Source organism: Chlamydomonas reinhardtii, chromosome 1, assembly GCF_000002595.2.
Source record: "Chlamydomonas reinhardtii strain CC-503 cw92 mt+ chromosome 1, whole genome shotgun sequence".
In the NCBI taxonomy this organism is placed as follows: Eukaryota; Viridiplantae; Chlorophyta; class Chlorophyceae; order Chlamydomonadales; family Chlamydomonadaceae; genus Chlamydomonas; species Chlamydomonas reinhardtii.
This window is the reverse complement of record NC_057004.1, coordinates 364181-388909: the sequence shown is the minus strand read 5'-3', so window position 1 is coordinate 388909 and position 24729 is coordinate 364181. Positions and strand designations below refer to the sequence as shown.

Below are 24729 nucleotides of genomic sequence, written 5' to 3'. Positions count from 1 at the left end.
CCTCGCTCTTTTGCATTCGACTCGGTTGGGTTTGGGCTGGTAACATATATAACCCCCCTGTGTACCTTTGTACCTGGCTACGACTTCACTTCGTAAAATTAGTGCGTGTAACCCCCCCATTCCCACCCCTTTTGCCCTCCCCTCCCCTCCCACCCCCCTCCCACCCCCTCCCCTCCCACCACCCTCCCCTCCCGCACTCCCCACCTCCACACACACACACACACACACTCCTCCCCTCCCACTCCCCCCCCCAGGTCAAGTGGAAGGACATCGCCACCGACCTGAACCTGACGCCCTGCAGCCTCAACCCGGAGCGCCTGGACGACAACGCGGGGCTGCCCTTCAGCGCGCGCATCCTCAAGGCCGTGTCGGGCGCCACACAGAACCAGGTGGGGGGCGGGGGGTGGGGTGGGGCTGTGGGAGGAGTTTGGGGTGGGGGGGGTTGAGGGAGGAGTGGGGTGGGCTGTGGGAGGAGTGGGGTGGGTTGAGGGAGGAGTGGGGTGGCTGGGTGGGTGGGGCCATGGAAGCTGTCCGGCTGCGCCCTTGAAGGACACCACGCCCCCGCTCTCTCCCGCTCAGACCACCCACGCCTGATGTCTACTTCGCTACACTTCTCTGTACCAATCCTTGCAACCCCCACCCTCCCACACTCCCATCGCTTGGCTCATGCCACCCTCCCCCCCACACGATGTAACCCTCCCTCCTCCCCTCCCCCCTCCCTCCCTCCCCCCTCCCTCCCCCCCTACCAGCTCATGGTTCACAAGGGCTTCCTGGACGCCTACGACAGCGTGCGCCGCACCTGCTTCCGACTGCTGGACGACATCACGGGTAGGGACAGGGGGGGAGGAGGGGGGAGCGAGGGGGAAGAGGGGGAAGAGGGGGGAGAGCAGGGGAGGGAGGGGGTAACGTTGAACCAATCCCGTAAGGAAACAGTCGCGCGGCAAGGAGAACTGCAGCTGCAAAGGCGAGTCGTTGTACAGGAGGGAGGGGGGAGAGAGGAGGGGGGGGTCGGATGTGCGTGTGTGCGTGTGTTCGTGTGCTCGTGTCTGTGTGTGTGGGGAGGGGATGTCACCGGGAGGGGTGAATGCTTGCCGCGGAAGCTCGCACCGTGTGTGGGCGCGTGTGCAACGCACCGTGTACCATGCCAGCCACACCAGGAGTACCGCCAATCCCCTGCCCCTGCCCCCCCTCCCCCCTAATCATGGATGTAACCCCCCGCCAGGCTCTGGCGAGAAGGCGGGCGGCCGGCCGTGGCGTGTGCTGGTGACGGGGCACAGCCTGGGCGGCGCCCTGGCCACACTGGCCGCATACGAGCTGGCGGAGAGGAGGTGGGGAGGTTCTGCGGGGGGGGGAGGTTCGGGGAGGGGGGGGGAGGGTTGTAGACACCAGCCCGATGCAAAAGAGCGAGGAGGAGAGAGTGGGGGAGGGGGTCACTCCCATCCCAGCTGGAACAAGACCCAGAACCAGAGCGCAGGGGAGGTTGGAGCTGGACCCTGATCTTGATGCCCTTGAGCCTTGCTACGGGGCGGGGCTTTGGGGATGGGGCGAGGCGTGGCGTGGCGTGGGGTGAGGTGCGGTGGGGGTGGGTGAGAGGGGTGGGGCGGGGTGTGAGGAAGGAACATCACCAGGAAGCGCCCCAAGGGACTCGACTCCCCTACACCTCCACGCCTGATTCCTGCTCCCCAAAACTGCCGACCGCCTACCAGTTTCTCACCTAATGATGAATGTAAGCCCCCCCACCCCCCCACACACACCCATCCACCCCGCCCCACCCACCCACGCCCCCCACACCCAGGACTCCCGCCCGCTCCATCCAGCGCATCAGCCTCTACTCCTACGGCGCGCCCCGTGTGGGCAACAAGGCCTTTGCGGAGGTGTTTGACCGCCTGGTGCCCGACACCTGGCGCATCACCAACGCCAACGACATCGTGCCCAGGTGTGTGTGTGTGTGTGTGTGTGTGTGTGTGTGTGTGTGTGTGTGTGTGTGTGTGTGTGTGTGTGTGTGTGTGTGTGCGTTTGTGCGTGTGCGTGTGTGTGCGGGTGTGTGTTAAAAAACGAAACGAAAGCCCGCCCAATGACGCGACGGAGTTACTTACCGATACCTACCAATATACCGAGCGTGTGTGTGTGTGTGTGCGCGCGTGCGTGTGTGTGTGTGTGTGTGTGTGTGTGTGTGTGTGTGTGTGTGTGTGTATATGTTAAAAAACGAAACGAAAGCCCGCCCAATGACGCGACGGAGTTACTTACCGATACCCACCATATTACCGAGCGTCGCGTGACTGACGTGACCCAGGTAGTCATACTTACCCGCGATAAGCCTGGAACCCCACGGGCGACCATTCGGCCTGACCCCGCGATGCACCTGTATGCGTCCATGCTCCGCACCCTGGGCGCGCTAAACAACGTTTACCCAGCACGCCTAATTCCCAGATTCCCGCCCGCTGGTCGTAGTCGAGCTCACCTGATAGTGAACACGCGCCGCGACGTGTGTGTGTGTGTGTGCGGCTGGGCGGGGGAGGGAGAGAGCCGCCGGGGGCCCACATCATCCGCCTCCACACACACACACACGCACGCACACACACCCCTTCCACTCCCTGGCTTCCCTCTCTCTCCCTTGCCCTCGCTTGGGTCATAGTCCTGCATTAGACACTCAAAACCCCACATACTCGCACCCCCCCCGGGGGCGACAATTCGTTGACTCTTGGGCCTTATTGGGCTCGGGCACATAACCCCCCCTGCCCCCTACAACTTCACTTCTGCTTCATCGACCATGAATGTACCCCCCCCTCTTTCTGGGAACCTCAACCACAACCCGCCGCCCCTCTTCCCCTCCTCTCCCCCTCCTCTCCCCCTCCTCCCACCGCCCCGCCCCCAGCGTGCCGCGCCTGATGGGCTACTGCCACGTGGGCCATGCGGTGCGGCTGGGCGCGGACGGCGTGCTGCGCGTGGGGCGCAGCACGGCGGAGGGCGTGAGCACGGACGTGTTCGGCGAGGGCAAGGCGGGCATGGAGGTCATCCAGGACATCGTCAGCCAGGTGCAGGACCAGGTGAGGGCGAGGAGGAGGGGATGGGGGCGGGAGTTGCATTCATGCCGACGGGGGGGGGTGCCGACCGGGGTGTGCCGACGGGGGGGGGGTTGTAAATACCAGCCCAAACTAAACCAAAACCAACGAAAACGAGCGGAGCACAGGCAGAGGTGTTAGTTGCAAGCGATAATACTTATGGGATGTGGGCCGAGGCGTCGTGGGGGGGGGGGGGTGCAAGGATTGGTACAGGGGGGGGTTACAATCATCGTCTGCTAAAATACTGTTTCTTAACTAATCATAAATGTAACCCCCTCCCCTCCCTCCCCTCCCCTCCCCTCCTCCCTCCCGCTCCCGCCCAGTCCCGGCCCTGGGACGAGGTGTACGAGGAGATCAAGGAGCGCGAGATGCAGCTGCTGAACGCCCTGGTGGGGGGGCAGGTGAGGCAGGGCGGCAAGGATTGGGCGGGCGGGCGGGCGAGGGAGGTAGTTTAATCCAAACCCCGTGGGCGAGCAGGGGGGGGGGCTGGGTGGGGCCAGGGCAGGACTGTAGGGGGCTTGGCAGGGGGAGGGAGGTGGCCAGGTGGGGCCCCGCTTTGAGGAGCCTGTGCTGTGAGCGGACACGTACAGCAGAGCCAGAGGACAAGGCCAACGCTAGGAAGCGGGGCACGGATAGGTAGGTGCGGTGAGGGAGTGAGTGCGCCACACCACACGGCCACCACCCTGCCCCACCTATCCTCAAGCCCTCCCCTCAACCACCCACCCCACCCCGCCCCGCATTCCACCCCTCCACCTTTATCCACAACCTGTCAATATCATTTCGTCTTAAGTATCATGCATGAATCCGCGCTCTTCCCCCCTCGCGCGACCAGGGTCTGGAGGAGCACATGGAGACCTTCTACCTTGCCTCGCTGCAACAGGCCGTGCAGGCGGCGGCGGCGGCAGGAGGGGCAGGAGGGGCGGGGCAGCAGGGCGCGGTGAAGAAGTAGAGGCGGTGACCGGGTACGGAGTGTGGCGGGTGTGGGACGGGTGCGGCAGGTGTGGTTGTGGCGGTGAAGAGTGGAGTGGCAGGCGGAGCGAGGTGCGGACTGGGCAGGGAGGGTGGAGGTGGCGGGTAGGGATGCGAGTGTGGCATGTAGGTCCGTGGGCTTGGCGTGTCGTGCGTGTCGTGCATGTACAGGCGACTTGCGCGCTCTCTTGGCAGGATGCACATCATATACATACTGTCTGCATTTTTATGCATGTATAATGGTTAGGGGAGTGATGGCGGCTCCTAATAGCTGCGGGCAAAGAGAACTCGACACTGTGAGCAGTAAGGGCCGCGCCTCACCGCCGCTCGCCACCCGGGTGCCACTCCCCGCCTGAGGCTGAGTCCAAACCCTGCCCCACCTTCATGGGGAAGTCAAGATGGGGCGGTCAGAATGGGGGGGGGGGGTTCAGGGTGGCGGCGGTCAGAATGGGGCAGCCGGGATTGGGGCGGTCAGACTGGGGCGGTCAAAGAACGGAGTGGCCAAAGAATGGGGTGGTCAAAGGGGCAGTCAGTTTGGGGTCTGTTCGGACAGGGGTGTTCCTAGGGGCTTCACCCCGCCACCCGTTGTAATCCGCATCCTCGACCCCGCCACCCGAATTGCTGCACTCGGGGGGCTCACCGGCTCAGCCCAAAGCCGAGGACCATGCAGCCAGCTGTCGTCGCTACCCTGGACACACCCGACCAGTGCTGGCCACCGGCAGCGCTCGTATCTTACGAAGGCAGGGGCGGCGTCAGTGGCCGAATTCCTTAAAATGGCTTCGTTTAGTTGACGAAACAGGCTGCCGCCGCCGCCGTTCACCCCCAAAAATTTTCCGGGGGCTCCGCCCCCGACCCGCACGATGTCGACACCGACACGACACGCCCACTCCTCCCCTGCTTCCCGCCGACCCAACCTCACTCTCCCGCCAGGGGAACCCCTGTCTCCCGCCGTCAACACCCATAGATACAGCCCTTTGAGCCTTCTTACCATATGCCACGCAGGTTTCGGCCGTGCAGTAGCTGCTGGAACCCCCTGTCCTTGGCCAAAAGTGGCCGAAATCCCAAAAATGTCTTCGTCTGTTTGACGAAAGACCCCCCAAGATCCCGTGCGTTTTGGCCGAAATTCCAAGTCGAGGTCAAAAAAATTTCGTCCGCCAGAGGCCTTTTTGGGCAAATTTCGTTCCGAACGAAGGAAGATACGAGCGCTGGCCACCGGTACCACTGCCACAGCCGCCACTGCCACCGCTACCAAATGCCCTTCTGACCAATCCCTGACCGCCCCACCTTTGACCAACTCCACCCACTTGTCGGTACAGTAACTCCGGCGTTCGACCAGCCATGCACTCCTGCTCTGCCGCTGCAAACTGTTTGCTGTCTGCTTGGGGTATGGACGTCAGCTGCACCCTATGGGACCTCGCCAACCTGCCTGAACCCTGTCCCCATCACACACCAACTCCACCCTGGATGGCCCCCACCCTGACCGCCCCACCCGCCCCCCCTGACCGGGCCCTGAGACCCCCCCTCCCCTCCCCGACCGCCCCCCCTGCCCCGGTCTGGTCAAAGCATCAAACAAAGCAATATTAGACGAATGGGGCGGTGAAGGTCAGGGTGGCCTCATGTAAAATTGTGTGACCTCGGTGGGGTTCGAACCCACGCGTTTTGCAACATGGGAATTCTCAAGTCCTTGAGACCCACCCGTTAGACCACTCCGGCACGAGATCAACCAGAAAACTGGTAAGGACGAAATGCCAAAGTCGAAGTTCATTGGGCATAAGTACAGCCCCGATCATACCCTGCCGGCGAAATATTGCTGAGTGTGAGAGCATGGCGCTCACCATCGCGCTCTCCCCCACCCACACAATCTACAAACCCATTCGGTGTATCGCCGATAACATATCACCTGGACCTGTCACATCTGGACGCGGGATGGCCATTTGTCCGTACGCCCAGCTGCCTTGAGCCCGCATCCCCACATCCCATCATGTTGCAGCTCCACCCCACCCCATCCCATCACACACCCACCCCACCCCACCCCACCTCTCACATCAGCTCCACCCACACCACCTCCATACCAGCTACAGCCCCCACCTCCATACAAGCTACAGGCCCTTCTCCCCCGCCGCTACAGCCCCTACAGCTCCACCACCACAGCCCCGCAGCAGCAGCCGCTACAGCTCCAGCACGGTGGTGGTTGCGGACATGGCGTTGTAGACCAGGCTGCCGGCCAGCGGCACGAACTGCCGCGTCACCAGCTTGATGGCCTCCTGCGCGGCCACGCCGCCCATGAAGGCGGCGACCACGTGCAGCTCGGCTGGGGGAGGGGCGCGGGGGCGGTGGGGCCGGGGGCGGTGGGAGCGGGGTTGCATTCAAGATTAATGAAGTAGAAGCGGAGTTGTGGCCAGGCACATTGGTGCAGCAGGTGCGTCGTTACCGATGGGGAGGGTGGATGGGTGGGGGAGCGTGAGCGTGAGCGTGAGCGTTAAGCACATACGTGTGTGCGTCTGTGTGGCTAGAATAAGGAAGGTAAGCAACAGACCGCGCCTCCACGCGGCCGAACCCCTATGCGACCCCAAGCATAGGCCACGCTCTCCTCCTCGCTCTATAGCATTGGGTTCGGTTTACTTTGGCCTGGTATCTACAACCCCCTCCCCTCCCTCCCTTTCCAGCCCTGTCCCCTCCCCTCCCCTCCCCTCCCCTCCCCTCCCCTCTCCCATCCTCCCCTCCCTCACCCAACACTCACCCGCCCCGAAGCGGCAGAACTCAGCAATGAGGTCCTCGCTGACCGCCGCCGCCGCCGCCGCGCCGCTGCCGCTGCTGCTGTCGGGGCTCTTGCGCGGGTTGAAGCCCACTCCGCTGGCGCTGCCGCCCGAGCCGCCGGGGACCACGCCTGTGTCTATGAGCACCTGTGTTGTGAATGTCGGATAACAAAATGGAAATGTTACTGAGCGCGACACTCTCACGGCAGTCAACGCACACGGCAGTCACCTCCCGCAGCTCGTCTTCCGTCCACCCATCCACATCCACGCACATGCACCCACATACACCCACATGCACGCACATACCCGCACATGCACGCACGCACACAGCAACCACACACACACCCCGACCCGCCTGCTGCGCCGCCTGCCGCAGCAGCGGGATGTCGTCTGAGGGGTCGCCGGGCGTCACGTCACCCGGGTAGCGGCCAGTCTGGAGGGGTGGTGGCGGTGGGGGCGGGAGTGCGGGGGTTGACAGGTGGGGACCATCTTCGTCAGGTCCGGCACTCCCTACGTACGCCTTGACCGACGCCCCCCTCGTTTCCCCGTCCCCCCTCCACCCCTCCCTGACTTAACCTCCCCTTTCTCTGTACCACATTCTACAATCCCCCCTTCACCCTATTCAGGGGGTCAGGGGTTGTATGCGTGTGTTAGGAAAGCACAACAAGAGGCTGGCTGACACACACCCCGCCTCCCCCCCTCCACACCCATTACCCAACCCCCTTCCCTCCCCTCCCCACCCCTCCTCTCCTCCTCCTCCTCCCCACTCCGCACACCTGCGCAAAGAACCGGTCCGCCGCCCGCAGCAGCACATACAGCGCCGCATCGCTGGAGCCGGGCGGCGCGTCCGAGGGGCCCAGGAAGCCGCCGCCGCCGGCCGCCAGAGCCGCCGCCAGCGCGCCGCCGCGCGCCGTGCCGGGCGCCGTCTCCTCCGCCAGCGTGCGGTACCTGTGTGCGTGTGTGCGTGTGTGCGGCGTGACATGACATGAGTGGAGGGAGCCCTGCCCAAACGCCGGAATTGTCTCGAGCGCAATGTGTGTGGGATGGGGTGGAGTGGGGGGTGGGAGGTCCCCGCTGCAGGTGCACAGCCGGCCCCTGAGCAGCTGTCCCTACGCCACCACCTTCCCAACACGCCGCGACACGCCCCTGTGCAACACTCGCCTCCCTGCCGACCCGGGCCCCCGCCGCCCCTGCAGCCCCCAGCTGCGCCCGAGTCGCACCCCAGCAACCCCAACCCTAACCCCAACCCCCGTTCCCCCAACCCCCGTTCCCCCCAACCCCCCTGTGCCTCCCGCCTCCCGGCCCCTGCAGCCGCACCTGACGCAGCGCAGGTGGCGGGCGTGCCTGCAGGCGCTGCGGACCGTGTCGTGCGCTATGGCGTCCGCGGGCCGGCCCAGCGCCGCCAGCAGGCGCCGGCAGTGGCCCTCCACGGCGGCGGTGTCGCGCTCCGCCTTGTCCCGGTACACGGCGGCCAGGCGCAGGTACAGGCTGTGTGTGTGTGTGTGTGTGTGTGTGTGTGTGTGTGTGTGTGTGTGTGTGTGTTAAAGAGCACAAGGAAAACGTTGCGCAAAGACAGTGTATGCGATGCAGCAAAGCGACGGTTTACGGATGTTACCTGAAGTTACCTCGCATACCTGCTGCGGTGAGCCGCCGGTCTTACCAACCGGAAATCGCGCAACCCCCGCTGCTCTAACTTCGAGGGGGGATTCGTGTCCACACGCTCTCAAGGGTGCAAACCCATGCATGTGCTCACGGTACCGTGAGGCCCAGGCACTCCTACGATTCCTAGCTCCTCGTCGCTACTCCTGGCCGCTAAGTCCAAGTGTGTGTGTGTGTGTGTGTGTGTGTGTGTGTGTGTGTGTGTGTGTGTGTGTGTGTGTGTGTGTGTGTGTGTGTGTGTGTGTGTGTGTGTGTGTGTGTGTGTGTGTGTGTGTGTGTGTGTGTGTGTGTGTGTGTGTGTGTGTGTGTGTGTGTGTGTGTGTGTGTGTGTGTGTGTGTGTGTGTGTGTGTGTGTGTGTGTGTGTGTGTGTGTGTGTGTGTGCGTGTGTGTGTGTGGGGGGGTATTCTTCAAGAATGGGGGGCCCAGGGGGGGCGTAGCCATTCATGCGAACGGTGTGCATTAAGGATAGAGGTGCCGACTTCCAGGGGTACAGCGGGGACAAACGCCATCAGGGATGCAGGTCCAGGCATGACTGGCTAGACGACGGCGGTGTTTAACGTGACGTACACACAGGCACACACACAGACAGACACACACGCATACACACACATCCATCCATCCACGTTTTCCTTGTGCTCTTTAACACATCCATAGCCACGTCGCGCTCGTGCATCGCATACACAGTCTTTGCGCTTGTTTTGTCCTTTTGCATCTTTAACACACGGACTGCTGCCCGCCACCCGCCGCCCGCCATCGCCCGCTGAAGCACCGCCCATCCGGACACACACCCACACACCCCCACACGTGCACTCACTCGGTGGTGGCGTGCATGTCGGGTATGGACCCCTCCAGCGGCAGGCAGCCGCCGCCCTCGCCCTCCTGGCCGGGATGGGAGCGGGTGGGTGGTGGAGCGGGTGGGTGGAGGAGCGGGTGGACGAGGAGGGGTGGGCGGAGGTTACGTGCCCGAGCCCCAAGAAATATGTCCCAATAGTCGAGGAGGAGAGGTAGATGGGGGGAGCTGGGGTCTAGGGTGAGGTGGCTGGTGCGCCGTTCGCTTGCGCACCGTCCGCTGCGCTCTGTCGTCCTCCCCCCTGCACACACCTTGCACCTGGCGACTAGCGCTCCCCTCGTTTGCTGTCCCCTCCCCTCGCCTCGCCTCGCCTCTCTCACCACGAACGCCCGCAGTGCCGCCACCAGAACCCAGAAGTCGTCACTGCCCGGACCCAGGCCGCCGCCGCCGCCACCGCCGCCGCCGGCACCGCCGGCACCGCCGCCGGCACCGCTGAGGGAGGCGGCGTCATCCGCCAGCAGCGCCCGCACCTCCGAGGCTGCCGGGGCGCAACATGGAGGGAGGGTGAGGCGGCAGAACGAATGAAGAATGGAAATGTCGGGACATGAGAAGGACCAGGGAAGCGGGCATGGGGCCGGAGGGCAGCCGGGGAAGCAGTTAGCACGGGGAGCAGCCAGTGGGGAGCAGCCTGTGCGGACTGGCGACGTGCACCATGGGCGGCACGTGTACCTAACCAGGAGGCGCACTGGTCCCAGCGGAGGCAAGCCGGCCGCAGCAGCCACAGCCTTTGCAGCGCCACAGCCCCACCCCTCATTGCAGACTGGCACGGAGACTCACACAACCGAGGGCCAGTCCCTCCGCTTCCGCGCAGCCCCTCCGCCCGGCCTACCTGCCCTCCTCGCTTCGCCCTACTGCCTTCGCCCTCTTCCCTTCGCCCTCCTCCCTTCCCCCTGCCTACGCCTTCACTTCTTAATTAATCATGAATGTAATCCCCCCTCCCATGCCTCATCTCACGTATTGCGTAGGGCGTCCACACGTGGAAGGCGGCTTTGAGCGCCTCATCGAAGTTCTCAGACTGCCGGGGTGGGGGAGAGGGGGCGGGGTGGGGGGTTGCGAGCGTGTCCAACGGAGAGGACTGGGGACTGGGGGGTTGCAAAGGTGGTTGGAAAAGTGGTACAATGGGGGGGGGGCACATGGGCCCAGAGGGAGTTGCCGGGGATGCCGCTCGCACCCGTGCGGCGCCACTTCGCCCTCATCCTCAAGCTCTGAACTACCCCATTCACTCTTTCCAAACCGCAGCAAAACCCCCGCCGCGTGGTGCCGCTCCCTCCCTCCTTGCATCCCCTGCCTCCCCTCCTCCTTTCCCCCTCCTCCTCCGCCTCCTCATCCTCCTCCCCCTTCCCCCTCCGCCCCTGCCTCCTCACCGGCAGCGGCACTCCGTCCGCGGTGCGCCTCATGCCGCCCACCGCCGCCTTGAAGGCCGCCTTGTCCGCGCTGGTGGCGGGCAGGCCGCCGCCGTGGCCGGCGCGCCAGCGGGCAGCCGCCTGCAGCAGCAGCACCACTGCGGCGGGGGGGAGGGGAGGCAGGGGAGGTGGGGGGTGCGGGCGCAGGAGTGGGGGCAGCACGGAGGGGAGGAGCTACCGGCAGTTGCGTCCCCCTCCCGAGCCGCGCTGCAAGTGCTCCTCGCGCTCTGCCGCTTCACCGCAACGGTACCCCCCTCCCAAATCGCTTTACCGTCTGCCTCCCCTCTGTTGTCTCCACGTCCTTCCCCCTGGACCCGATCCACCCCTTCCCGCCCTCGGGCCCCGTATCCCCGCCGCTGCTGGCCCCTCCCCCTCCCCCTTAAGATTGGGCTGGTATCTACAACCGCTTCCCCTCCCGCTTCCCCTTCCCCTCCCCCTCCCACTTCCCCTCCCCTTCCCCCTCCCTGCCTCCCCCTCCTCCCCCCTCACCGTAGGGCACGTGGGCGTGCGCCACCTCGTCCAGCTGCTCCAGCGCGAAGGAGGCGGCGAAGGACGACAGCTCGGGCCAGGGCGCGTTCAGCCTGGGGAGGTGGTGGGGTGGGGGTGGGTGGGTGGTGGGGGGAGGTGGTGGGGGAGGTGGGCGGGGCGGTTGTAAATACCAGCCCAAACTAAGCCAACTAAACCAACGAAAACGGGGGGCAGGATCCGGTATTGTAGGACGAAGGAGGAGCTGGGCAGGTGCCGGTGCGTACGAGGCGGTGACTGTCCGGGAATGGACAGGGGGCGGTGTAAGGCAGTGGCGCGGGGCAGCCGCATCCGGGCGCCGCAATCGGGCGCCGCATCTAGCGCCACGCCAGTTACGAGCCTAACAGGGCGCCGTCGCTGCCCTGCACTCTCACCCCACCCCTTCCCGCCTCCCTCCCTCCGCCTACGCTGCATAATCCCTCACGCGCACACGCCCTCTCATCACACCCCTCAACATACACGCCCCCTTCCCCCCCCACACACACACGCCTGCCTCCCCCCCACACACACACGTGACACACGCCCCACCTGAGGTCGTCCAGCTGGGAGTCGGGCTTGGACTCCACGATGCGGTGCTCAGGCAGGCTGGCCTGTGGGGGTGTGTGGGTGCTTGCGGGGTGGGGGAGAAGAGCCGGGGGCATCTGACTCGCCGACTCCCACCCGCTAGAATTGCGGCCCAACTTACCGCAGTCCCTAACGCCTCTCCCCAACCCCCTTGGGTTGGCTTGCTTTGGGTTCTGGAATGAACTACATGAACTACCCTTCCCCTCTCCCTCCCCCTCCCCTTGGTTTGGTGTAGTTTGGGCTAGTATTTACAAATCCTCCCCTGCCCCTGTCCCTGCCCCTGCCCCTGTCCCTGCCCCTGTCCCTGTCCCTGCCCCTGCCCCTGCCCCTGTCCCTGCCCCTGTCCCTGTCCCTGCCCCTGCCCCTGTCCCTGCCCCTGCCCCTGCCCCTGCCCCTGTCCCTGTCCCTGTCCCTGCCCCTGTCCCTGTCCCTGTCCCTGTCCCTGTCCCTGTCCCTGTCCCTGTCCCCTCCTCCCTCTCCTCCCACTCCTCCCTCTCCTCCCACTCCTCTCCTCCGCCTCACCCGCAGGTAGCCCACCAGGCCGTAGCTGCGCACCAGCAGCAGGCGGGCGCGGCCGCTGGCGCGGCAGATGCCGTCCAGCACCACCGCGTCCTGCTCCCGCAGCTGTGGAGCCAGAGGGCGGTGTTGGGGCGGGGGGGCGGGCGGGTTTGTGGCTTCGTGCGCAGCAGCAAGCGTGGGCGGGTTCGTGTGGTTGCGTTTAGGTGTATGGGTGTGTGTGCGGGGGGGGCGCAAAAATGCTTGGAATAGCGGTACAGGGTGGGGGGGATGTTGTGCGGGCCGGCAGAGGCGCGTACGGGCGGGGTTAGGGGTTGGGGGCGAGGAGGTGAGGGATAAGAGCGGGGCACACGGAGCGCACATGCCGCGCCCTGCGTGTGTGGCACTGTGCCGTGTAGCAGGTCCTGTGTGATATTGTCATTCCCATCCGTGGCGCAGCTACGTGGTGGCGCAATGGCGAATGCGACATGGACATTGTAAGAGGGGGCAGGCCGCGTGGCGGTGTGCTCAGCACGCCCGCAGGAGGAGCCAGACCCCTGGGTCGGGCCGGGCCGTCCCCGCCGCCTCCCCATCTGCTGTCCACCCCTCCTGACCCCGCTTCCAGCCCGCCTCCCTGCACACACACCTGCGTCGCGATGACCAGGTCAAAGCCGTTGAAGAACGCCGGGTTGTCTGCGATGATGACCTCCGGCACCTCCTCAACATAGCTGCCCGACACGCTTTCATTCAGCTCCTGAAGCAGTTCTGTGACAACCTTTGCTCGTGGCTCGCCGAGGTTGGACGCAGAGACCAGGAAATTGTTGCCCAAGTCGCGGGCCTCGACTTTACCGCCATCCACAATAGTGAACGATGCAATTCCTCCCAAAACAAGGTTCTTAAGCGTCTCTGAGCCAGTGGGACCACAGTTTAGCAAGCAGATGCAGCAGCTCTCGAGTCGCTGTTGGCCGTGCGTTCCCCAAATGCGAATCTGCCTATCATATCGTTTAGACTTGGGGTCAGCTACGGGCGCCATTTGCAGCAGCAAATAGGACCAACAGCGCCCCGCAGTTAGTGCAGAGATCCCGCCCGAGTTGAATTGCGGGTCCCTTCCTATCAACCTATCGCCACTGCTTTATGATTTACATGTAATACGGCATGCAACAAAGGCTAAAGGTCCTCGGGCGATTGGCCGGGTGTGTTTCGTGTCAGGGTTGGTGGGGAACTTGCGGGGGCTCGCCGGCATGGTATCAAAAGCCCTAGGCCCCGCATTCAATTAAGTGCACATAATGGGGTAGGATATGTATCAGGGACCGACGCCCGCACTGCGACCAGCACGGGGAAGGGGCAAGTCGATCGCTGCACGTGTCGCTGCACGTCGCTGTGCGCCGTTGTTCTCCAGCTGCCCTTACCCCAGCGCTCCCATGCCATGACGATAGCGTGCAAACCTTTGTGCATGCTACAAATAACACTACGCTGCAGCTCTGGTGTGGATTGCAGCGGCTGTCAGAAGTCAGAACCAGTCTGCTGTCCTGCATGGGGACCCATGCAGCCCCTTGAGAACTGCATTTTAAGCTCCGCTGTAACACAATTATTTTGTTCAACATCTTCTTGTCGTTGCTACCTACACACACAGCCAAAATGCCGAACCCCATTGTCTTCTTCGACATCACCGCCGATGGCGCGCCTGTGGGCCGCATCGAGATGGAGGTGCGTTTCGAGCGCGAGCGACCATCATTACAGGCTTTGGGCGAGGATTTTGCTGGGCCAGCACGTTTCTGTCTCGGAGCGCGGACAGGAACACGCCGTCGCGATCTGGCGCCCTTCCTTTCGCTGGGCTGTGGTCTGGGCGCTTCTGCTTAGCTGGAATCGGAGCAGCACCTTTGAAGGATTGTAGTGGGCTTGCGTAGGGCGCGCCCGGCTGCAGCGCCGAGTTGTCTCCGCTGACGGCATGCCGCACCTTCGGCGTGGCTCTGACGCATCACATTTAGGGCGCTAGCTGGTGTGCGCATAGTTTCATGTGTTACGAATGAGAAATTGCGTTCGGCAATATGGCAACCTTGTGTGGCGCCGAAAGGCGACCCGCGTGCGGCAGGCTTGTCGACCTTAACCGACGTTGACGCCCGACCATTATTTCTCTTTGCACTGCAGCTGTACGCCGACGACGTGCCCAAGACCGCGGAGAACTTCCGCGCCCTGTGCACCGGTGAGCCCGACTTCGCGCACATGCCGCGATCTAGGTGCCCGGTATCCCCAGGCGCGGATGCGCTATCAGGGATAATGGCATGCTTTATGCGGAATGGCAAATGATGGTATCATGCAGTCAAGCAGTGTCGGCCTCGCGCGGAACGGGGTGTTTTGAGAGACTCCAGCACGGGGTGAGCTGGCGCTCCGCTTGAGTCCGCCCCTCCGCTACCTACAGGCGAGAAGGGCGTTGGCCGCTCTGGCAAGCCCCTGCACTTCAAGGGCTCCACCTTCCACCGTGTGATCCCCAACGTGAGTTGCTCGGCGCACGGAGCTACCGTACGCGCTGGCAAGCGCAGTAGGATATGCCCATGCTTGTGCGGGCGCGTGGATATGCCTCCCTCGACCATAACGCCTACCTCTGCTCCTGCCCCCCTTCCTGCTGCCTTCCACAGTTCATGTGCCAGGGCGGTGACTTCACCCGCGGCAACGGCACCGGTGGTGAGTCCATCTACGGCGAGAAGTTCCCCGATGAGAACTTCAAGCACCGCCACACCGGCCCCGGCGTGCTGTCCATGGCCAACGTGAGTGGGGTCGGGGGGAACGCTGTAAAGAGGGGAGTGGTGTGACGCTGTCGGTGTGGCCAGCGACTGCACTGGAGCATGGTGTTATCGTTGCCGCTGGAGGTCCGTGCCGCGCGGCCTCGACTACTCCAGATGATGGCTGCCGCACCTGCACGACCAACACTGGCTGGCACCTATGTCGCTGTGCTGTTCGTCGCTCTGCAGGCCGGCCCCAACACCAACGGCTCGCAGTTCTTCCTGTGCACCGTGGAGACCGCCTGGCTGGACGGCAAGCACGTCGTGTGAGTAGTGGTGCGGTAGTGTGGGGAATACGGGCACAGCAGCACTTGCCGCGAAGCGAGAGACAGACGCAGTCACCAGTTTGCAGAGCGCGCAAAGTACAGGATGAGGACATGCCGTTATGCATGATGCAATGCCGACCTGGGACCCCAGCTAGTTAACCTTGTCAGGGGCGCTACAAAACAGTCCTCAGGCGCCGGGCCTGGGTATGCTCCTGCGACTGATCATTTGTGATGCGGCCTCTGCAACGCTGTTGGCCTTGCGCAGGTTCGGCAAGGTCTGCAAGGGCATGGACGTTGTCAAGAAGGTGGAGGGCTACGGCTCGTCCAGCGGCAAGACCCGCGCCACCATCGCCATTGCCGACTGCGGCCAGCTGGCCTAAGCGGTCTGCTGCAGCAAGTGCGCACCGGGGGCGTGTACGCTCCGCGGATTGGGCGCGGCGCTGCAGGCGCGGCGCCGGGAGGGCCTGACATCGGAGTTTGTGCTGTGATCAGGCACGTTAGAGTCTGCATGGAGCAATTTGGCATGTCGGGCGAGGGCGGACTGTGGAAGTCGGCGGCTAATGGCTGTGCGGCTGGCGCTTCCGCGGCATGGATTGTGTTGCGGGGCTGCTCTTCATGGCAGGGGCATATGCCAGGCATGCGTTGACAGTTGTTGTCCAGGTGTCGGGTTTCGGACGATGATGTAGTTGTTTTGTGTGTACACGTACGAAGCGCATTCGTGTTTGTTGATAGTGACGATCCTGGCATGCATGTTCGTCTTTCCATAGCGTGCGTTGTGGAATGCATGCGTGTCCTTTCAAAGTGTAACAAGTCATAATGGGAATACTACTTGCGACCAGTTAATGGAGCAGCAGCGGAGCGGAGCGGTATTGGGTCAGATTACATGTAGAGGACCAGGTGCGCGCTTCTGACCAGGACGGGCATCAACACTGCAGCCTGGAACAGCCACGTGCATGACAGCGCGCACCTGCTGCACTATCAGCTGCGTGTGCTGACGCAGCGACCAGTGCCTCACTACGGTATCAGTTGTGTATCAGTGCGCCCTGCACCTGCAAGGCACCGTGGACGCTGGTCACCTTCCTGCAGGTGCGATGCGGCTCTGCCTCGCGAGTGTGGCGTTGCGGTGTGTCTGTGTGGTGCTATCGCCTGGCCGGGCGCCCGGAGCGTGAGGAATGCGCGTCAGCAAACTTCCAGCCAGCCAGCAACTCGTCGGTACAGTAACTCCGGCGTTAGACCAGCCGCGCACTCTTGCCCTGCCTCTGCCAACTGTTTGCCATTTGTTGGGTATGGGAATTAGCTGCGCCCTAAGGGACCTTACCAACCTGCCTTGCCACTGTCCCATCACACACCTGCAAGGCACCAGTGTACTGCTGGCAGCAAGCCGCTAACACCTGTCATATGCCAAGTGGCCTCACCATCAGTTTCCGTTCTGTGCGCTGTGCAAAACACCATTCACACCCCAGGGTGGCACGACGCGGCTGCGTCTTTTGCATTTACATGGACCGGCCGCCGCAAACCTGGCGCGTCTGGCCGCCGCGAGCAGCCCTCCGCCACCTTCCAGGACCGGCGCCCTGCAGGCGGGCCACGGGCGGCCTGTGCGCAGCGCCCCGGCAGCCCCGCCTCGGGCGCCTCCACTGCCACAGTGCCACCGCCACCCGCCAGATGGCGTTCCGGGGCCCCGGGCGGAAACGTCGTCACAATCCACTCAGGGATACCTTCTACGGTAGTCATAACACACAAAGATACACACATATCCATGTCTGATTGGGACACCTGGCGCACACACGCACACATACACAGTACGCTCCACAATCCTAACCTGTGCTGCCGCTCACTCGTAATTCAATCTTCCATGCAACTTCAATCAAACATGACTTCGCAATTTTGGGCTACTGGTTAAAAATCTTGTCGAGTATGCAAGGTGAACGGATCCGACTTTCTGCGCGAGTTGGACTGGACTGCTAACTCACCGCCAGGGGTGTCCCCCGCTAGTATCCCCCTGCTCACCGCTCATTGGCAAGGCATCGGAGGCGCACTGCGCGCACACTCGACAGCCGCACAGGCGCTGCCCGCATCCTCGTGGTGTGCGTGTGCGTGTGCATGTGCTTACCCCGTGTCGCCGCATGTACCGTACACGCACACATACACGTACATGTCCACCCCCACAGCAGCGGCGGGCACGGCTGTGCCCAGCACTGGCTGCCGCAACCTGAGGCCCCCAGTCCGCAAGCCCGTGGCCCTCATCGCTCCCTCGCTCATGCAGGCGCCCCAAGCCCCTTGGCAGGGCCACGCGTACACACATACACACCACTAGCGCCCGCACACCGCAGTGTCTTCCCAAAATCTGCGGAGTGCCTCTCTGGTGTGCCTGGTGGCGGTGGCCCCCCCGTCCACCCACACCCACCTCCAAATCCATATACAAGTACACAGCGCGCGCGCCAAACGGCTAAAGACGCCACCGCTGCTGCTGCCACTGCCGCTGTAAACCAAACCACCTCTCACCGTGCCTTCATTAAGCCGGTCCTTTCCATCATCCTGCTAACAACGCGTACCAACCCACTACCGTACTGAACACACACACACATGACTCCCCGCTGCCGGGCCTGCAGCGGCCAACGCAGCAGCCGCGTCAGGCCGCAGCCGCCCTACACACAACCAAACGAACCCCAAGCGCCGGGCCTGCTACCGCCCAGCCCCGGTCTAACAACCGCCTCCTCTCCCTCCCCCTGCCCAGCCCCCCCTTCCCTCCCTACCTCTCCGCTCCTGTCCCGCTCTACACCCGCAGCAGCGCGCCCGCTCCGGCCTTCTCCTTCTTCTTGCGCTGGAAGGCCATGCCGCGGATGCCCTCGGGGTCGCGCACGTAGCCCAGCTTCTCGTACAGGCCCACCACCTGCGGCTCCGCGTACAGCGTGATGGTGGGGATGCCGTCCTCCACCTGCGGGGTGTGGGCGGGGGTTGGGGGTGGGGATTTACATTCATGCTTAGTTAAGGAAGTCGTAGACGGCGTGTGGGGTGTGTGTGGCGTGTGGGGGATGTGTTGGGTGCGTTGGGTGTAGGGAGTGTGTGAGCGTGTGTGTGGATTGCTGGGGCACTGAACTGCCCTACTCGCCACACGCACGACACACCGGTCGGCACCTGCATCCCCTTACCCCTTTCCCCAAGTCTCCGCTCCCTCCCCTCCCACAACCGCCTCCCCTCAACCCCGTACTTCCCCTTCCACCCACCCGTCTCCTCCTCCCTCCCGCCCCCTTGCTAGCCCTCCCCCCCTCCCCAACCCACCAGCTTCTTGGTCAGCCGCTCCATGAGCGCGCGCCCCAGCCCGCTGCGCTGCCAGGCGGGGTTCACCGCCACGTCCCACACCGTGGCGCTCAGCACGCCGTCCGAGGTGGCGCGCGCAAAGCCAATCATCTGGCCGTTCTTGGCCAGGCGGCTCTGCCGAGTGCTGCGCACCCAGATGACGTGGTAGGTGTTCTCCAGAGCCACCTTGAGCCGGTCGGGGTCGCGGCGGGGGAAGCCCACCTGGGGGGTGATAGGGTATGGGGAGGGAGGGAGGAGAGCGGAGGTGGGTACAGGCGGGTGAGGGTGGCGTGGCCAAAGAGGGGCACGGGGGGCCCAGTGAGAACACATGTGCCCGGGCCCCATGCCTCTGTCCCATTCCTTGCCCGCACATATGACCATGCGTCCATCCTACCCCCCCCCCTTCAGCCACTGCCCTTTCCCGTGGCGCTCCGCGTGCCCGGTTCCGGCCGCTTCCTCCCAAGGGCCCATTCGCGTCCCTCCAGCCCTCAGTCCCCGTTGGCCCCCCGCCCCCTCATGCTGCTGCCCTGCCTGTGCGCCCGGCAGCCTTCGGGCTGCCCCCATGCTCTATGCACCCACCAACTGTCTTTTCAGACACCAACTGTCTTTTCAACTCTCCCCCCCCCCAGTCCCACCCCATTTTAAGTCCCGAAGCCTCTGCAGCCCCCCCCCCTCCCGCCCCCGCCCCCGCCCCACGCAGCCCCCCCACACACACGCCCCTCCCCACCTTCTCGAACAGCTCGTTCAGCTCGGTGACCACGATGCCCTCCCGCCCCTCCACGAACTGCACCCCCAGCTTGGCCTCGAACTCGGTGTCCGGCTTGGAGATGGGCGGCGGCCGCAGCACACCGCCCTGGGCCTCCTGCGGGAGTGGCGGGTGGGGGCGGGCGCGGAAAGTGTGTGTGTGTGGTGGGGGGGGATTGGCTGGAACCCCTTTCCCCCAGTAGCTGGAACCCTCCCTTCAGCCAACCAGTACCCATCGCCGCAAACACCACGACCACACCCACACATTTCAGCACACATGTCCCGTTCCCCGCATACCCTCCCCGGCCCGGCCGAACCCGCCTACCCCGCACACGCACCTCAACTCGGGTGCCGTACATGGTCTTGTCTGGGCTGATGCCGTCGCTGCTACCTGCAGGGTGTCGGGGGCAGGGGCGAGGTAGGACTAGGTCATGCAGTCATGTGCGTCCGGATGCGTGATCTCAGCATGCAGCGTCGAGCCGTGTGCATGTGCCAGCACCCGCGTCGGCGACGAGGCGGGGCAGTCACCCTGGTTAGCACAGCCACCCGCGGCCACACAGCGAGCAAGGCTCGGCAGGATGGCCTGTGATTTAGTCAGCTTACCCTGCCCCTCGCCGCTCACCTCCCCGCCCCACCTCTAATGAGCATGCACTTATGGACCTCTGGTTCGTTACTTCCCCCCCCCCCCACACACACACGCTCACACACGTACACACACACGCAGTGGCTTTGCACCCGGTTGGCGCCACGTGCCCCCGCCCTGCCCGTGTCCCCTGTCTGCTAAGCTTCCTTAAATCAGTTGCATCCCCGGCAGCGCGGCGTGCATCTGAATCCTGGCGCGAGGCACAGCGGCCCGCTCAGCGGCCCGTTCCCCCAGCCAGAGGAGTGCAACACCCATCCATGCGGACCTCGAGCCTCAGGGCCCAACCCAGTTACAGAATGCACATGTGACATTGCCCAAGCATGCCGTTGGCGCCCGCCGCGCTGCCTGCTGCGCGGTGTGCGCCCGCCCATGCATGGCCGAAGTAAGACGCCTCACCTGCGATGGCGTGCCCGACGTAGCTGAGCCGTGGTTTGTTCGCTAGGCTCGCAGGAACTGGAGCCGGCGCTGGGCATGGCGTTTGGTGGGGCTTGTGCAGCGTAGTGGCGTGGGCAAGCAGCACCGTTGAGGGACGGCCGCGACCCTGCGCGCGTCTCCCCACGCTCGCCGCGCCGGCTACTACTAACCGACGCTGCCCTAGCGTCGCCGAGCGGCTGTGGACTTTGTGGTTCAGCATTCTTCAGGCGAGGCTTCTTGCAGAAAACGCCAGCGCCTGCCGTGCTTCTGGAGCAAGAAAGAAACACGTAGCTAGCTCAGCGGCCAATGCCGCGAGCGCAAACCCAAAGACTCGCGAAAGTTGGAGGCAACGCTGTTGGGTGGTGCAGAGGACCGGGTTGTTGATACAGTGGTGGGCTCACAAATGCCAACTCTACGAACTCAACGGCTTATGTTTAAAGTTGGAGATTCAGAGTAATATTATGACAAGCCCGTGCTCGCGCTTGATAGAAGCCTTGGGAACTACAGAACACCCTGGCCAGCTCGCCACACTGACAGGCCTGCCCCATAAAAGATTGACACTAGCTAACTATCGCTCGAGTTGCTGCTGTGCTTGATAATGTGTAACGCGCCAATAAGCGACTCGGACGACCCGCCGGGTCATGGGCGAACTTGTTCTCGGCCTTGCGCATTTATCGCTGAGCATGTCCCAAAGCGGCATGGACGCGCAAGATAGTCAAGTCTCAGCTTAAAGTTTCCAGGGGGGGCGCGTGCCGTGCCAACGCTGGTTCTCCATTCCTAAGCACAACGTGCGTGCGGGGCGGTCCCCAACGGCCAACAACCCCAGAATGCTCCACACCACGGGGGCTTAAACACCACAAAATCTCGCTGCACGTCCACAATAGTGATACAATACCAAGAAAACGTAGAAGTACGACCCCAGTTCCCCCAAACCCAAAACTGACAACACCTGGAGCGCCATCTGCCTGACACGCCCTTCCCGTGCGCCCTGCTGGCAGGCCAGAAGTACTGGCCCGCTTACCGTATGCAGTCTCATCACTTCGGACACGCATGCCACTGCATGATTGCACGACCGGTGCTTCGATTGCCTGCTGGCCTGCGCCCTTCCAGCCCTTTCGATCAGCTCAAACACCTGACACATACCGTGAACCGTGGGCTTGAGATGCACAGTCCTGCGCAGAAGGACTTGGGAATGCGCACGTGTACCGTAAGCGCAAGGGTCCAATGCACTAACCCGTCCCATATGTTGCAAGTGCCACTACCAGCGCAAACGCAGTTGCCGTACTGCCCCAGTCCTCCTCCCAGTCCTCCCAAAGACTTCTGACTCCTTCCGAAGCTCTCGCTCCGCCTGCGCCGCCTCCCACTTTCTCCCGGCACCTCCCTCCCTCCCGCTGCCTGCCTACTACTGCCCGGGGCCCAGGTGCGGCATGGACGCCCCCCCCCTTTGTCTTCCGCCTGCGCTTGGCTGCAGCCTGAAGCGGCTCTGCCGCCTGCGGGCAAACACAGGCACAGCGGCGGATGCTGTGCATCTATCGATTGCAGTGCAGCCTTGGGAATCCAGGTGCAATCTCCAAGTACCCTTTGCACCCTTGTCTACACCACGTGATGTCCCCGCCCCATGACACTTTCCTATGCGGCAGATCAAGTAGCCCACGCGTGTGGGGCACGTCCCCAACGGCCAACGACCCCAAAACGGTTCACACCAGGTGTGCTTGCACCTCCGCTGCGCACTGCATACCCAACACAGCGGTACCGCGAAGCGTACAAGCATGGCCCCAAACCCAAAACTGACTGTAAGCGCCTACCTCCCTCTACTACTGCCCGGCACCCAGGTGCGGCATGGCCGCCTCGCCCTTGCCTCCCTTTGTCTTCCGCCTGCGCTTGGCTGCAGCCTGAAGCAGCTCTGCCCCCTGCGAGCAAACACAGGCGCGGCGTCGGATGCCGTCAGTCTGTCAGCCGCAGTACAGCAGTCATGGTGGACGTAATAAGCAATCACCAAGGGGCCAGCAATATACACAGCAAACTGTTGATCCAAGGCCAAAAGCTGGTTGTCCCTTCCGGCGGTTTTGTACCTGTGGGTCGTAGCGGTACACGTGCCTTCTGTCCCGCTTCTCGCCGGTCTTCACCACACCAGGTACCCTGTGAAGATACCGGCAGACGTCGGCCGCACCGTACTGAGCAACGTACAAACAAGCTGGACACAAAGTGAACGCGCTGTGCATAAGCATACGCATAGACACTGTGCACGCAGGAGCATACACACGCATCCAACACTACTTACTTGGCAATGGCGGAGAACACAGACTTTTGCCAGTGAGCGACGGAGCGTTGTCCTGCATGTACCCTGAACGGAAGCAGGGGTCATGCACACGTCACCGCGCTGGAGTAGGCATTGGCAACGTGTGACTGCCATTCCAACTGTGTTTGGCAGAAGGCAGGAACGTAGCCACCTTGCTTATCCCCTAACAGGTCCAAGCTGATGTCGGTCGTGAGCGAGTCCACACGATTGTTCATGCAGCATGCAGCCAATCCCCATCAGCAGGTTGACAGGACTGCCCCCTGTCGCCCTCAGATCCCGCCGCGCTTGCCACTTGGAAAAAGCGCTGTCACTTACTCAAACAGCAACTCGCACCTGCGGTCCAGCAGGGGAGCAATCTTGGAATTTGCAAGCAGCATCGCGCATACTTGGTCGGATGTTCCCTGCGTGCACATCGTGTGGCAGCAGGCAGGATCCATGCTGCAGAAATGCTGTCCGTGCGCAATGCTGTCCGTGCGCAATGCTGTCCGTACGGAAGTGTGTCGGCATGCGTTTACCTTGAACTCCTTGCTCACCTGGTTTCCAGGCAGGGCGCGCAGGGCGTCGCGGCACCATACCTGACGAACGCGTGGCAAACATGGTAACTTTAGTGAGACGATTAGGGGCGGGAAAACGAAGCAAAGCGAGCGACAGCTATGAACATGCCTGTAGCCCCGCCAGCATCGCTCACCCTCCACCGCAGGTTCTGGTTGATCGACCTTGCGCGCCTGGTGGTGCTCGTGACTGTGCATAAGCGCCACAGTGGGCATACTACTAAATAAGAAAGTGCCGGAAAGTTGCATGCAGCCAATACGCAACGAAGCACCAAGGTAACGCTAACGCCGTGACCATATGAGCGCCTCACCCTCTTCAGGGCTCTGCCCATGGTCGAGTTGCGCGCGGATTTGACTCAGCTTGATGCGCAGCCTGCTGCGCGCCCGTACATCTGCCGGGTCCCAACCTGTTCCACAACGCGCGCTAGGCCAATGTCACACGGCATACAGGCGGCCTCCGTAATGCCTTTTCAGACGCTGGCACCCGCGGACGCACCTAGCTGCAAGATCATCTTCGTCACCTCTCCAACGGGCGCTCGCGGTGCCCGTTTAATTTGCAGTTCATGTGGCGTCCCGTAGTCAGCGCCCCCTGCAGCGGATCTTGACTGCTGGGCCGCCCGAAACCGCAGGGCCGCAGCTAGCACCACCTGCGGCGTAGTCATCATACTAATATTCGCGGAGGAGCCTAAAGCGAGGCCCTTTCGCGCGCGTTCGACGGCATGCACAGCGCAATGGGCGCAGAACCATCTGCCTAAGTCTCCACATAAATTGACGATTGCCGCAACACGGACACAATCGGACGGTGCCGAAGGCATGATTGACTTGGTGGGAACACGTTACCGCCAGCGCGCGGCACGCACGCACCTCCAGCTCGTGCGGCTGCCACTGGTGTGCCGCCGTGCGCCCTGTCACAGGTTTGCCGCTGCCGGTGCCTTGAGACACGGCCGTCCTGCAGTGCCGGGTTCAAATACTCAGGTACGCAGATGCGTTGTACCCCATTTCTTCCCATCCCAAGACTGCTAGAGCCACGCAAGCCTTTCGCGCTGCACGCTGCACGCCGCACCTTCCGTCGCTGCCCACCACTGTCACGTGATGTTCGCCCCCAGCACCATTGCAGGGGCCCCGGCTGCTGCCACTCAAACTGCCAAGCCGACATGAGGCCTGGAGCACACGCGCTACGGCAGCAGCCACCGCAGGCGACGGCGTGGGGGCTGGCTCTGGCCGGGCCGGCGCTAGGCCCGTCTTCTCGTCGGTCGCTGGCTCACAGATGCCAGCACGAGCAATCACATGGGAGCTAGAAGAAGCGTTTGTTAGCACGGTCTCTACTGCAAAGGGCAACGCTGCTGTGGACAACTGTCTGTGAAACTGCGAGGCCGGCGGCATGCTATCGCTTGCGAGAAGTGGACCTCGCGCTACCTTACGCGCTATAATAAATTGAAGCATATACGGTA

General features: G+C 63.3%; 5 protein-coding genes across 6 annotated transcripts; 2 read left to right on the top strand and 3 right to left on the bottom strand.

Moving 5' to 3' along the window:
* The first annotated feature begins 264 nt into the window (after positions 1-264).
* Positions 265-4634, top strand: CHLRE_01g002400v5 (uncharacterized protein). The gene is made up of 7 exons (XM_043058121.1): positions 265-389; positions 750-828; positions 1223-1328; positions 1796-1936; positions 2876-3047; positions 3386-3463; positions 3895-4634. Exons 2-7 carry the CDS (start codon positions 753-755, stop codon positions 4009-4011), a joined length of 690 nt encoding a protein of 229 aa, XP_042928035.1. The 5' UTR covers positions 265-389; positions 750-752; the 3' UTR covers positions 4012-4634.
* A 968-nt stretch (positions 4635-5602) lies between these two features.
* On the bottom strand, positions 5603-13544 carry CHLRE_01g002350v5 (uncharacterized protein). Its single transcript, XM_043058120.1, has 13 exons — positions 12931-13544; positions 12312-12413; positions 11754-11815; positions 11190-11281; positions 10662-10798; positions 10252-10312; positions 9618-9775; positions 9262-9326; positions 8105-8275; positions 7564-7735; positions 7143-7220; positions 6772-6934; positions 5603-6342 (listed from the first exon to the last, which is right to left on the bottom strand). The coding sequence occupies exons 1-13, from the start codon at positions 13315-13317 to the stop codon at positions 6200-6202; spliced, it is 1791 nt and encodes a 596-aa protein (XP_042928034.1). The 5' UTR covers positions 13318-13544; the 3' UTR covers positions 5603-6199.
* A 330-nt stretch (positions 13545-13874) lies between these two features.
* Positions 13875-16234, top strand: CHLRE_01g002300v5 (uncharacterized protein). The gene is made up of 6 exons (XM_001700320.2): positions 13875-13991; positions 14433-14487; positions 14704-14777; positions 14921-15049; positions 15254-15330; positions 15596-16234. The coding sequence occupies exons 1-6, from the start codon at positions 13923-13925 to the stop codon at positions 15708-15710; spliced, it is 519 nt and encodes a 172-aa protein (XP_001700372.1). The 5' UTR covers positions 13875-13922; the 3' UTR covers positions 15711-16234.
* A 577-nt stretch (positions 16235-16811) lies between these two features.
* On the bottom strand, positions 16812-20994 carry CHLRE_01g002250v5 (uncharacterized protein). The gene is made up of 5 exons (XM_043058119.1): positions 20411-20994; positions 19710-19762; positions 19355-19489; positions 18610-18849; positions 16812-18265 (listed from the first exon to the last, which is right to left on the bottom strand). Exons 1-5 carry the CDS (start codon positions 20646-20648, stop codon positions 18104-18106), a joined length of 828 nt encoding a protein of 275 aa, XP_042928033.1. The 5' UTR covers positions 20649-20994; the 3' UTR covers positions 16812-18103.
* A 48-nt stretch (positions 20995-21042) lies between these two features.
* CHLRE_01g002234v5 (uncharacterized protein) lies at positions 21043-24694 on the bottom strand. Of its 2 annotated transcripts, none has more exons than XM_043058117.1 (11): positions 24342-24694; positions 24143-24227; positions 23775-23925; positions 23590-23685; positions 23416-23468; positions 23261-23302; positions 23043-23128; positions 22710-22772; positions 22501-22567; positions 22234-22338; positions 21043-21918 (listed from the first exon to the last, which is right to left on the bottom strand). In XM_043058117.1, the coding sequence occupies exons 7-10, from the start codon at positions 23102-23104 to the stop codon at positions 22243-22245; spliced, it is 288 nt and encodes a 95-aa protein (XP_042928031.1). In that variant the 5' UTR covers positions 23105-23128; positions 23261-23302; positions 23416-23468; positions 23590-23685; positions 23775-23925; positions 24143-24227; positions 24342-24694; the 3' UTR covers positions 21043-21918; positions 22234-22242. The 2 variants fall into 2 exon arrangements, with proteins under 2 accessions (XP_042928031.1, XP_042928032.1); XM_043058118.1 differs by having other exon boundaries at positions 23061-23128.
* Positions 24695-24729: the final 35 nt, after the last annotated feature.